Raw genomic sequence first — 13,004 nt, 5'->3', positions numbered from 1 at the left:
TTACACATTAGGCTATGTGTCCTCACTGACCTCCCTGTTGTCTTACGCTCACTACACCATGTAGGCCTAAGTATTGATTAAAACTTAATAGGCCTAATTATTTTGTGGTTACTGACAAAGCACACACTTATTCAAGATTATGCACCATGAAACCACAAAATAAACTAAAATAATCAAGGTTTGCAGCTTCCCTGGCTAAAATAAGTAGGCAAAGCAGCCGCCCACATGCTCACGTGGTGCATGTGCTTAAATTAAGTTGTGTTAATTCAAATTACCACAACCTAATGGAAACACAGAAAACCTAGGTCCAGTTCATGTTACATTCTGTTTTGGGGGGAGGAGTGTCTGGGTATGTGATAAAGCTGTCATGGAGAGCCTGCTGTGTGCAATGAATCTAATGGCAACTTGGTGGCAAGGTAGACTGGGGGTCCCAACAGATTTTTTTTGTCCCAGGGACCTCTAGCTATTAGGTTAGTTAACTATCCCAGACTGAAACTGCATTGTCATAAAATGATATCGCTTTTAAATTCACCAATCCAAAAATACTGAAACTGCTACTGCTTTATATCATGTAAATAATTATCTTAACCATGGGAAATCTTAGCATTACATATTAAACCTTATAATTCATAGAAAGGTTGAATGGTAAACCAGGAGAGTTTAGAAGTTAACATTGTTTCTGGGGTTTTAACAAAGTTCTAATGTGACAGGAAATCATATAAAATTTAAGCTATGTTGTCAATGAAAAAAATGTGATCTAATTTTGCATCGCGTTTGTTTTTATTTTGAAATCTGAGTAAATTGATATCCGGTGTTGTAGTAACTGTGTGGAACTTGACGTGGCTGTGTCCCTGCAGGGGGAGTGAGCAGCGCGTGGTGAGCGCACCGAGCCGCTCCTCTCCTTCCTCTCCTCCCACCGCCTCACTCTTGTGTAACTTCTCTGTTGGTTTCAGCTCTGACACACGCACTTTCTAATGCATATATAAACTATATGCATGTGCATAAAGACCATACTACAAACTGCATGCAACAACAGATGTTGTTTTAACAAATAAACTACATCTCATCACAGTAGCACTATACATCTCATGAAGAGCTGCTATTATTCCTTATACGAACAAATGCAAAGTGCAACAGCTTTCTGTGAACTCGTCATTAGTACTTATAAACATAGTTCAACTACTGAAATATTATAGGGGAAGAATGGTATTTATTTTTTTTAAGGAGCCTATGTTGGCAAAGAGAAGCTGGCCTCAAACTTAATGTGTTGCAGATGCCTCCTGCTGGCTCACAGTGTAACTCAGAGTTGTTGTCCCTGTTTTCAGCTCCTAGCCAAATGGCGCTAAATCTCTATCAATATTATACTTGACACTGGGTATGGGTTTTAAAACCATAAGCCAAGACACACAATGAGTTTTTAATTTGCCAGTGTTCCTTCACAAGACAAGAAAAAACAAAATCTGTCCATAGCTTATTAGCAGCATGAAAACTTAAGTACTTTGAATGTACCAGCAACCAGTTTTCTGTCGCATTTATATTTCAAAAACAAAACTAACTAAAACAGCTAAATAGCATGATGTTAACTGTAGGTTTAGGGTGATTCTTCCCTAATTTTGCATTTCCATAATTTATCCCAACATAATAAACAAATAAACATGATAAAGTGTGTGAGTATACAGTATATTTACAGAGAAGAAGCAGTTTAGAAAACTGTGGTGTATGGTGTGAAAACACAGCTGCCACCTACTGGCTTATCATCAGCATTGCAGGTTGGAGCTGAGCTGCTGCTCTCGCGATATTTGCACTCCTTGACTGCATTGACTGGACCACAACAGGAAGTGAGACATGGCATCAGTGTTCGGGGGAGTAGAGGGGTGAGAATTAGTTAAAATATAAGAAAAACTGACCAATTGTGTTCATTTTGAATTACCAGTCAAAGCTAGTGTGTATTGCAGGCTGTTATTCGTGTTTTTGGCGGCTGCCATCGTGAAAGTTAGGGTATTAGTCGATACTGAAAGAGTTTCATTCTGACCATAGGTTAGTCTCATGACTGAGGGAGCCTTTTCTGTTATGTGCGCGCTTGTCTCGTGGTATCTTGCTCTCCCTCACCTTTTGTGGTGTACTTTCTATTTAAATTTCATAGCGTTAGAAAATAAAGTCAAATATGTGTATACGTGAAAATGTGATCTTGTTGAAGCTTTTTGCACTTCAAAATAAAGAGTACTTGTGTCCTTACTGCCTGACCTGTAGTATCACAGCAACAAACATGTTCCTTTTTGTCTCGATATTGCCTTGTTACATTGCTGGCATGCACATCTGTCATCTTTCTGTCTGTCTAGTGGAGGAACTCACTCCAAAGCAGTGCTGGTGGCAGCAGATGGAAAGATCCTGGTAGAGACAGAGGGACCGTCCACCAACCACTGGGTGAGGACAAGTAGGGATGGAGGTAGTCTGAGAAATGTAGGAAACAAAGAAAGGATTGCCTCAAGACTCTCTGTGTGTGTGTGTGTGTGTGTGTGTGTGTGTGTGTGTGTGTCCCCTACAGTTGGTTGGAGTGGACAAATGTATTGAAACCATCAATGACATGGTCCAGAGAGCCAAGACGGAGGCAGGGCTGGATCCAAACACGCCACTATGCTCACTGGTCAGTCAAAGTGTTTCTCAAATGGCTCTACGTTGTCTTTGACCTCTCGTGTTTGATGAGGAAGTAAGTGCGAGGTAGAATTTTTTTAAACACTGACTTTGTATGTGTGTGCAGGGCATGTCTCTGAGCGGAGGGGAGCAGAAGGCTGCCATCGACAAACTGATTGATGACATGAAGCAAAGGTTCCCAACTCTCAGCCAGCACTACTTCATCACCACCGATGCAATTGGCGCCATGGCGACTGCAAGCAATTGTGGTAACTGGCCTTTTTCTGTTGTTACATTGCAGTGCTTTTAATCCTCAGCACAAAACTTTAACTTAACAGTGCTGTAGACCTGCATGTGAGAGTAGCCTGCTTTTACACCTAATTTAATTTTAAAATGCTGTCTTACTTTTCGACCATGTTTTTCTTCTGTTGCTTAAAATGTACTTAAACCATTTACGCTGTCGTTACTTTCATACCACATACATTAACATTTGAAACCCACAGTACCAGATACAGTAGAAATCATGATCTTAAAATGTCATAACAGGGCAAGGCTTGATACTTTACCCCCTTAAGTGCAGCTGTATAAAGTAATATCATTTATAGCCACACTTTACGGCTTAATGAGATCAACGCAGTTATCATTACTGTCATATAATGCCTGTCAGCTCAGCTCAGACTGTCTCTGTTTCCCCTGTAGGAGGTGTAGTGTTGATATCAGGGACCGGCTCGAACTGCAAGTTAGTCAATCCCGATGGCTCACAGATCGGCTGTGGAGGCTGGGGTCACTTGATGGGTGATGAAGGATCAGGTAACCATGGCGATATGTATATGAATCATTTATAGCTTTCCTGATCGGATCAAAGTCTTAAGACATCTTTCTGTGTCTCAGCATTCTGGATCGCTCATCTGGGGGTGAAGATGGTGTTTGATGCCAAAGACAACCTGGTGGCTCCTCCTCATGACATTACACAAGTCAGGAAAGCCATGGAGGAATACTTCCAGGTCAGATTGCAACCACAGTGAGAAATGTGTTCATTTACACTGTAATATCAGCTCAGTTTGAGTATTGGAGTTGCTGAATGAAAAAAAAGCATATGTGGAAAAACATGTACAATCTATCTTAGGTGTCAGATCTGATGGGCATGCTACCACACCTCTACAGAAACTTCCAGAAGCCCTATTTTGCTGGTTTTTGCAAGAAGCTGGCTGAAGGTAGGTGGCACATTGCAACCTGCTTAGCTCTGTTAAAGAAAAGAAGTAAAAGGTTTGAATGGAGTATTTGTGTGCATGTGTTTCAGGTGCAGAAGCAGGGGATGCTCTCTGTCAGTATGTGTTCACTCAGGCTGGGAGAGTCCTTGCAAAACATGTAGAAGCAGTCCTACCTGCTGCACAAGAGGTAACACACACACATACTGTGCTTTCATTCCTTATGAACATTAACACATACATTTCTCATAACCTTTTCATCTCTGTGTCATGACAGCCTCTACTGAAGAGTGACCTCGGCCTGCCCATCCTGTGTGTGGGCTCAGTGTGGAAAAGCTGGGAGCTGCTGAAGCCAGGTCAGTTTCCCTTAAAGCATAAAAATGAGTTCCTGACACTAAAGAAAATAAGGTGAAGCTGTAAAAGAAATTGGCTAAATCTCAGCTTCCTCTCTTTGTTTCTGTATTCCTCTGAACAGGATTCACTGAGGTCTTGGATAAAGTGGCATCATCTGACAAGTTCAAGGGTCGTGTCCGTGGCTACAGCCTCCTGATTTTGCAGCAGTCTTCAGCTCTCGGTGGTGCTAGCCTAGGGGCCCAGAGTGTGGGCACCCCCATCACCATGGATTACAAAGCCAATGCCAAAGTCTTCTACCAACATACTTTTAACAGCAGCCAATGAGAGCGTAGCTGCACGTCCGGTAGATCTCAGCTGAAGGGAAATTGTATTGGTTATTATATAATTATCAGCATCTTCGCTAATGACACTTGCTATAATGATGATAAATGGTGATGATAATGGTTGTGTAATAATGGTTTAGATCTTGATTTGATGCCAGTACAAAATAACAAGAAGATGGTCGGAAATATTGAAAATGTTGGCTTTTACAGATGCATAGTGCCTGTGTAAACATTTGAATTCATATTACTTTCATTGTACTGTAATTGCAAATCTTTGCACCTTTACAACACTTGTTTACATTTGACATTTATAATAAAAATGCTGCTTCAGGGTTGCAAAAAATGTCTAACTTCCAAGATAATTGAAGTTCAGTTAATGGTAAGGTTAAGTCAGTTTAAAAATGTTTCAACTTGTAAATACAAGTCAGGGTTTTTTATATATTGGGTTTGTATATTTTATAGTTATTATAGGTGGAGAAATGTAGCAAAAATCAACTCTTTATTCCTGTTTTGTAGGCTTTTGTAAAATAGGACAACACCTTATGCACTTTTTTACTAGTAGATGGTGCTATTACACAAACTTTCCACTTGTGACAGACACATTACAGTGTGAGTTCCTTTGATGGTAATGTGACAACTAACAAGAAACACTTACATGCACTGAGATGTTACCTAATGTATCTAGAAGACAGTTTGTATTCACAACCCAATCATTTTCCTGTTTATGTTATACAGTTTGTAATCTTTGGAAGTGTGCCCTCCCCACTGCATCAGGGACATGCAAATTTCATGGCCAGGCTGTCTGTGGCACACTTAGATATGGGGTGGGATCAGAAAGAACACATTAATATACATTGTAGGTGGCCGTTTTAGAGGTTGTAGCAATCACGGCCAATCACATTCACTACTTTCATCCTTTAAACAGAGGGCTGGCTCTCCCTCTCATGGCTCTGTGAGTTTGAACATCTTTTCCTCAGAGGAAGCTCATAGTTATCTGGGACCTGCAGAGCTTCAACATCAATATACAATACATGAATATACAACAGCTCGAATATACTGACAAGAACAGATGGTAATCTTTTTAAATTGGATTTACATTTTGGGACATGTTGAAGATCCTTTAGTCATCATGTCAAGTGGAATTGAGTGTGATTTTAACACAATGACCATCTGCTGTTAACTACCACAGTAGAGTTATATGTACAATGAAGGAAGGGTTTTTTTTTTTTATTTTAAATCAGTCCATTTCTTCTTGTTGTATCTCTTTATTTGAGAGATCCATCCACGTAGGTTTGGCTGTATTGCATCCTGGTTATGAGCAACAAACAAGTTAGGGTGTTTAAAATAATACTCTGCACTGCCCGTGTCACATTGCTCCATAGACTATCCACTGAATCACAGTATCACTGTATGACTGTACAGTACCTAGCATGTACATGAACTAGAACAGGAGTGATGGGACAGAAATGGAGTAAATAGAAACAGCAGAATCAATACAATTCAAATCAAAACAGCAGCAGAAATATTCAGCTGGCTCTCTCAGAGAGACTCAGTTCAGGTCAGCTTCACTGCTGTGAGGGAGCACTGAGATTACTCTATCAAAGAGGAATCAAAGACCCATCAGATGATTCCCTCCAAACAGCTGAAGGTAAATACTCTGAGATTTAAGATATTTGATTTGTCTTATGATAATCTTGAGTTGAATTTTGCAGTATTGCCATGTTTTTGCATCTCTCCTTAGGTTTGCAATTAAATGAGGCTTGTGCTGCTACATAACTTAATCCTACCACTTCATGCATTTTCTGACCGTATTTTTCATGCAACTTTCCTCTCTTGAATTATTTTTGTTTAGATTAAAATCTCTGAGGATGCCTTCCTCATTAGTGCACAATCATTTTCTCACAGCCATATAACTGCAATTCTGTTATTTTATTTCAACAAAAACAATACTGGGCGTGATTCATTTAGGTAACGTTATTCTGATGCATTTTCCTACAGTGATTTAACAGTAGAGCAAAAATGTTTTCCTCTAAAAACATCCAAGGCTCCACCAAAATCCTTTGCACATCTATAAACCTACATTAATGTTTGATGTGATGTTTGGCCACTTGGGGGCAGCAGAAACAAGCTGTGAAGCCACAACTGACATACAGTACCTAGATATTATCACCTATTAGTTTATATTGCTAATTTATTAATGAACAGTTGTCTGTTTACACATCCAGCAGATATGGTCCACAGGAAATACTTAAAAAAAAATATGTGGCTATTACTAAATGCTCTTCTAGCTAACTGCTAACGGCTAGCTAACCGTTTGATGCTTGTCAGGCAGCGTCCGGTTTGGTTGTTGGAGCTTTTTCGCTTAAATTAGCTGGCTGTAAGGTCATAATGAGAGTTTTACTAACCGAAAACAGACAAACTAAACAAAGACATACATTGAAGACAAAACCGAAACTTTATGAAGCTAAAGAGAAGTAAGAGCTGTAGAGACATCCAGAATTATAAGCTAGCTAACCTAACTCACTGATGCTAGTAGCTAAGTTAGCTAATGCGCTATTAGCCGTCTTGAGGTACTTGTACTGCACTCAAGTATTTTCATTTCTTGCTACATTATACTTGACTACAATTCAAAGTGAAATGCACTTTTTATTATACATGTATTTGACAGCTACCAAACGTCAGTTTACAAATACAACAGTAAAATGCTACTGAGACACTAATGTGTCAGTAATAATGGCCCGATAAAATAGAGGTGAAGGGACAGTTTAATGATTTGAGTACTTTTACTTATGATATTTCTGCTGATAATACTTTTAATTTAAGATTTTAGAGTATGTTTTTCATTGTTGGATTGCTGTTTTCTTTATTTAAAGGATCTGGAGCCAGTTGCATAAAATACCTTAAGTTTTCTCCTTATGTATGACACTAAAGACTTAATTTTTCCTAAACTGATTGATTTAATTAAGGGTGTTGCACAGAATCTCTTAAATCTCTGAGAAGGTTTCCTTAGTTAAGTAAAAAATGTTTGCTGCATTGAAAGATTTTACAGCGGAAAATACTACAGTTTCCATGGTAACTATTTGCTAGCGCTCAAGCTTGTGATACCTTAAGTCTTTTGTGTAATGGTTTAACTAACTTTAAGGGATTCCTTAAGTATAAGACCAACATAAGGAGCAAACCATAAATACTTAGATGAACATTTACAGGAAACTTTAGGAGTAGATGTTTTGTGTGTAACTTATTTCATTTTAAGAAAGCCTTACCATGGACTTTAAGGAAAGTCTTACCTTAAGGTGTTTGTGCAACCAGCCCCTGATTACTTTCCCCACCACTGTTGGCCAAACAGCTGTACATGGTCAAACCATTGTAGGGGTTGAATCCTATCTTTAGGCTAACCTATACTAGTACTGTATATGACCCACTGACAGTGCATGTGTTCCCCTTCAGACTGTGGGGTGGACACCTTTGGAAGGATATGTCACCACTTACAGTAGTGACTATAAACCTCCCAGTGAGCACCACCCACAAGTCAACCAGCTAAAGCACAGACGTGAAGCTGAGGCTGCTCCTGCATACATGAACCCACCTCAGGTAGGATGGGTTAATGGATAGCCAGACAGACAAGTTAATTGATGCAGATTGACTCACTGACATGTTGACTGTGTTGTTTTCATAGACTCATCGTGAAACCTGGCCTTCATTTAATCAATACTTGTATAAGACAACAAACAGCATCTATGGCTCAAGTACCGGTTCACAGGTGAAACACAACACTCACTCACACATAACATCACAATAATGTCCTTTATTTTCTAACTAGCTTTCTGTTAACATTACCACCACCCTCACTTTTTTAATACTCTATGTCTCAGCCTCCCTCCTGTTCCGTCTTCCCTGCCTCCTTGCGTCCATTCGGCGTCCACACTCCTTCCATGTCCAAGGTGTCTGGGGTTGTTGACTCCTCCCTGACAGAGGCCAGGACACAGGAAGCGGGAGTTGCAGGAGAGAATGGGCCTTTTCTTTGTGAGGAGGAGAAAGGTCAGCTGCACTGGTGGAGAGGGCAAGGAGTTCTGCCTGTCTCCCTGAAACACACTCACACACACAGACGCATCCAAGCTGGCAGCTGCATTGGTACTCATTCCATTTTCTTTGACAGCTAATGTGTTGGAGCAGCTGGAGGCAAAAGATGAGCCGCAGCAGATGATTGATGTTCTCTGCGAGGAAGGTAAGATGGCTCTTTTCACTTTGGGAGTTTTGATTTGATTCATTTTGTCATTTTTCACTTAAGATGCAAACTGTAAACCTTTCGAAGTACTTTTGGCTTGTGGTTGCTGAAATTCACCAGACGCATTCACTGTTTAATCCACCGTTTTCCTCAGCCTGCTATTGTTACAAAGGCCATCAAACTGTAGGTAAAGTGGCTTTGGAATACAGAACTACACAAAATTTACATAAACCCACTCTGTTTGTGCACTTTCAGGTGAGATTGTGTTGTCATCTCATGCCGGTCTGGCCTGCTGTGACGATTTCCTCAGAAGTGTCTGCAGAGAAGCCAGGCTGCAGCACCTGCTCCGCCTTCCTGTGGCCTGCAGTCCAATTATCACAGTCAAAGGTAGAATAACTCTCTGGTTATGTTAACATTACAAGCAAGTGTAACCCAAATTAAATCTCTCATGTCTTTCCTCTCATGTGGCACAGATCTGATTTTTTCAGAATGTGGACACAGAAATCAGATTTGGGCCACTGTCATATGTGGTCTTAAATCTGATACACATCCCATCACTGGCTATGCGACTGCTGTGTGAACAGTTAGACCAGAATTCATGTTTGCTCTTCCCATATGTCCATGTTTTTTTAATGTCATACTTCACTGTGCAGGTTCAGATCACTTACCGTACAGTGTCAGAGCAGTTTGTTGAAACTACAGAAGGCTGCCGAGGCTGCACCACTACTGTGGTAGGCTGCCCCAGTCGCTAGCCAATAGAGCCCGACTGCCAGACTCTCTCTGACGTGGGCAGCGTGCCTACGCTCTGTGACAGTGTTGTCATCAGGCCCCAACAGAGATATTGGAATGTAGCCCTGGACACCCTAAATCTTTTGAAAAAACTGTTCCTCTGTAAAAACCTCCACAACGCAGCCCCACCACTCTGGACCTCATCCACCAGCTGCACCCACACCTCTCTCCACAGAAATGCCAATAGCTGCTAATAGAGCTATGTCTTTTGCATTCCTTCGTCTTCTCACACTCATACCATTGTTACAACAGCTCATAATTCGAAAAATGTCCCATTTTATGACAGCTCAGTGTACAAAAACATAGGTACAATTCTGAGTAATATTTAGCCATTTGCTTTTGTTTGGGAGAGTGCCATTACAGACATGGCCCTTCAGAATAGAATGCATTTTCCTTTTCAACATATGAGTAATTGTCATCCCACCTCCGCAGCAAATCATTTGGGAAATAAACATTTGTACCATTTTGTCATTTATTTTTTCCCTTAATACATGTTTCGCAAATGTGACATTTTTTTGTTGTTTGTCCAATTGTGTGACGTTACTGATTGCATATGAGGCGTTTCAGGGCAGAGGTCTTTTCACACTGTTGGCAGATACAGGTCACTTCAAACATGAATGTGAACAGTCTAGGCAAACAGATCAGATCTGGGGGAAAAAATCAGAATTGAGCATTAAGCCCTGTAATGTGTGCATAGCCATCAGAAACCATCACCCCTGTCAGAGAAAATCTGAAAACAGTGACAAAGCATGCTGACAGATGATTGTCAGTGTAATGACTTTGTTAAGTCATACCTCCTATTAGATGCTGAAAACTGGGCTCACTGTGCCTGGGTGAGGGGCTTGGGACCGGCTATTGGACTGAAAAACAGCTTCTTCCTTCAGCCTACCTCCAGGCAGTGTTGTTGGTGAGCCACAGGCACAAACCTCATCTCTTTACCACTAACACATTTTTCAAAATTGTTTCTTGTCAAATACCTCTTAGCCCTGTGTGTTATTTTTTTGACACTTCTCTTTTCCCCTCGTTCTCAGCTGTGAATGGCAAAGTGAGAGCCCAAATCGTTGTTGCTTTGAGGTGCAAACCTTCCCTCCCTGCATCCCTCACAGCAGCACGTTACCTCCGGCCCACGTACAGCCGACTTTCTACTGCACAGTGCCCAGCAGGAAGCCACCATTGACAGAGTACCAAGCCAGGTACACTGCTGAGGTAAGAGAGCTTTATTGAGTGTGTGTGTGTGTGTGTGTGTGTGTAAGATGATCTTCAAACTCTAGCCCTTTGGCTTTTTCATTTTCCTGTATATTTGTCTCTCATTACCTTGTGTGTCTCCTCCCAGTGGGCCCAGCCTAAGATGCAGCAGTGTTACATTCACCATCATCATCCTTCATGTACCAAGATACTTGATCCTTCACGCTGAATCTCTTTTTTCTTTTGTCTCAATACACAGCAGATTACAAAAAAACTGTTTTATGTTTTGTGTCAAATATGATTAATGTTAAAAAGCACTGCTTCTTCATCCAGTCACCAGCACGTCTCAGGCCGAGAGGATTGCCACATGTGAAAAATCCCTCTTACTGAGGAAGCGGTCAAGGTATCTTGCCTCAGGGTACAGAAGCTGAGGATGAGTCATAGCACAGCAGTAAACCATCTGCTGGCAGGCACTTAAAGGGGACAGTAAAATGTGCCTCTTGTCATCCTATTGGGACGAGGTTCAAATGTGCACGTGGCAGTGCAGAGGTGGAATAAGTACTCAGATTCTTTAAGTAAAAAATGAAAATAAAACAAGGCAAAAGGGTAGGTGTTCATTTACATATAAGTTGCAGCCTAAATGTATATGTCAACACACTACAGGGCGTTGCCATGGTGAAAATAGGAAGAAGACTTCTCTATGGTTGCTGTTTTTTTAACCATTCATTAATCAAGAAAATGAACATATTTCTGGTTGTATAACGTCAGCCACATTCTTATCAGAGATAATCTGCTGCTTGATTATGTTTTGCTCACCTTATCAGATTGTTCAGTGCATTCTGGGGTGGTTTGCAGCCCAGTGTGACGCAGATGAGATGAAAATCTCTACATTTCTTAATGCTCCTTTGCATTAAGGCACTTGAGGTGGTTTGAAATAGGACGCCTCGTGTCTTCCCTTGGAGGTCATCTCTTAACCACTAGCACAATATTTACAGTCTGAGGAGTCTTTGTTTAGAGGTCAGTGCTGCTATCGTCCATGGGGGTTTCCTCCCTCTTCCTCTTTTTCTGAGGCTCCTCTTATTCCACGCTCTCCTCTTCCACAATGGGGAAGTAGCGCAACAATGACAGTATCTGTGGCCATCATCAGTGTAGTCAGACACCCTGAATCAGCCCCTCGTCTCCTCTTCTACAGTACTGTAGGCTGTGGACACAACACTGTTATACGGTTGAGCCTCCCACTCCAAAGGGAGGATGTCGTTCCTCCGGTCTGCTTTCAGATCCGCTTTATGAACTTTGATGAGGTGGACTGAGGCCCAAGGGAAGGAGGAGTGAGCAACATGGACAAAAATATTTCAGTTATCAAAGAAAGTGATGATTAATACACATGATCATAGGAAAATGCATTTTCTTATCTTTTTCAAGGTTTACTAAAACCAAACCGTATCTTTTTTTTTATCTTGTGACAGATTTAGGTCATTAATTTTCTATTTAAACACGAAAAACTGAACCCCGTATCAAAGTATGATTAGACAGTAATACTGAATGATCTTACTGCCCTACCTAAAGCCTGCAGGGGTCATCATGACTTGTGCTGGTTTTGCCACCAGACAACAGCATGTAGCTTTCTCCACTTTGTCATGTTAATAAATGAAAGGTGATCACAGGTAGTTTGTCCTGACATTTGCCATGGATGCAGCCTAGACAGGTTCTCCGGCGAAGGGGCGTGGATGTTTAGGCATGGACACTGAGGTTTGTTGGTGGTGAGGTTTTTCATTATCAGACAACAGCTCCTCAAGTTGATTATGTTTGGTTTAACATTTTTCACCTTCCTAAATGCAAAGCAAGCTGTGTAACTTCAGTAAGGGACTTAATGACTTATCATTGGGTAAACTGAAGGACAGCTAATTAATGGAGCTTGTGTTGAGATTTTTTAGTTAAATTTCAGTCATGATTTTTAAGCCAACATGACAAAGTCCAAGTAAGTCCATTAAGTGCCCAGAAAATTTTCATGACAACTGGGCAAAATCCATGTGCACAATCTTTATGACACCATACACAGATAGCAGTGAACCATTCAGGTATCTCTTGACTCAGTGGCTGCTGTTGAAGACACTGATAACTGTGGTGTGCACACACTTACACTCTCACAAATTTCCTAGACCACAGCTTATGTAGAATGTTTCAGAATGAGGAAACTAAGCTTAATGATGAGTAAGAAGGGCCATGAAAGGAAAAAAAGCTTAGTATATATGATAGCTATCACAAAGAGATAACCATCTGTGGAGGCCT

The 13,004-nt window shown here is 40.9% G+C and overlaps 2 protein-coding genes across 2 annotated transcripts; both read left to right on the top strand.

Moving 5' to 3' along the window:
* Positions 1-1,743: 1,743 nt before the first annotated feature.
* On the top strand, positions 1,744-4,878 carry nagk (N-acetylglucosamine kinase). The gene is made up of 10 exons (XM_049568140.1): positions 1,744-1,874; positions 2,340-2,424; positions 2,546-2,644; positions 2,759-2,900; positions 3,331-3,441; positions 3,523-3,635; positions 3,758-3,845; positions 3,932-4,029; positions 4,117-4,195; positions 4,315-4,878. Exons 1-10 carry the CDS (start codon positions 1,846-1,848, stop codon positions 4,515-4,517), a joined length of 1,047 nt encoding a protein of 348 aa, XP_049424097.1. The 5' UTR covers positions 1,744-1,845; the 3' UTR covers positions 4,518-4,878.
* A 2,660-nt stretch (positions 4,879-7,538) lies between these two features.
* LOC125883833 (uncharacterized) lies at positions 7,539-11,442 on the top strand. The gene is made up of 9 exons (XM_049568417.1): positions 7,539-7,588; positions 7,964-8,107; positions 8,193-8,276; positions 8,389-8,554; positions 8,673-8,741; positions 8,997-9,128; positions 10,335-10,437; positions 10,562-10,736; positions 10,864-11,442. The coding sequence occupies exons 1-9, from the start codon at positions 7,586-7,588 to the stop codon at positions 10,942-10,944; spliced, it is 957 nt and encodes a 318-aa protein (XP_049424374.1). The 5' UTR covers positions 7,539-7,585; the 3' UTR covers positions 10,945-11,442.
* Positions 11,443-13,004: the final 1,562 nt, after the last annotated feature.

The sequence above is a fragment of the Epinephelus fuscoguttatus genome, linkage group LG23, assembly GCF_011397635.1.
Source record: "Epinephelus fuscoguttatus linkage group LG23, E.fuscoguttatus.final_Chr_v1".
NCBI classification, from domain to species: Eukaryota; Metazoa; Chordata; class Actinopteri; order Perciformes; family Serranidae; genus Epinephelus; species Epinephelus fuscoguttatus.
Note: the sequence above shows the minus strand (reverse complement) of the source record. Positions and strands in the feature narration are given on the sequence as shown.

Bases quoted from the DNA above. Each gene is read 5' to 3' on its own strand.
- nagk (XM_049568140.1), top strand. From the start codon at position 1,846: ATGGCATCAGTGTTCGGGGGAGTAGAGGG. The intron at 1,875-2,339 runs GTGAGAATTAGT...CTGTCTGTCTAG, and splicing joins GTGTTCGGGGGAGTAGAGGG to TGGAGGAACTCACTCCAAAG. The intron at 3,442-3,522 runs GTAACCATGGCG...TCTGTGTCTCAG, and splicing joins GATGGGTGATGAAGGATCAG to CATTCTGGATCGCTCATCTG.
- LOC125883833 (XM_049568417.1), top strand. The intron at 8,277-8,388 runs GTGAAACACAAC...TCTATGTCTCAG, and splicing joins GCTCAAGTACCGGTTCACAG to CCTCCCTCCTGTTCCGTCTT. The intron at 8,742-8,996 runs GTAAGATGGCTC...GTGCACTTTCAG, and splicing joins TGATGTTCTCTGCGAGGAAG to GTGAGATTGTGTTGTCATCT.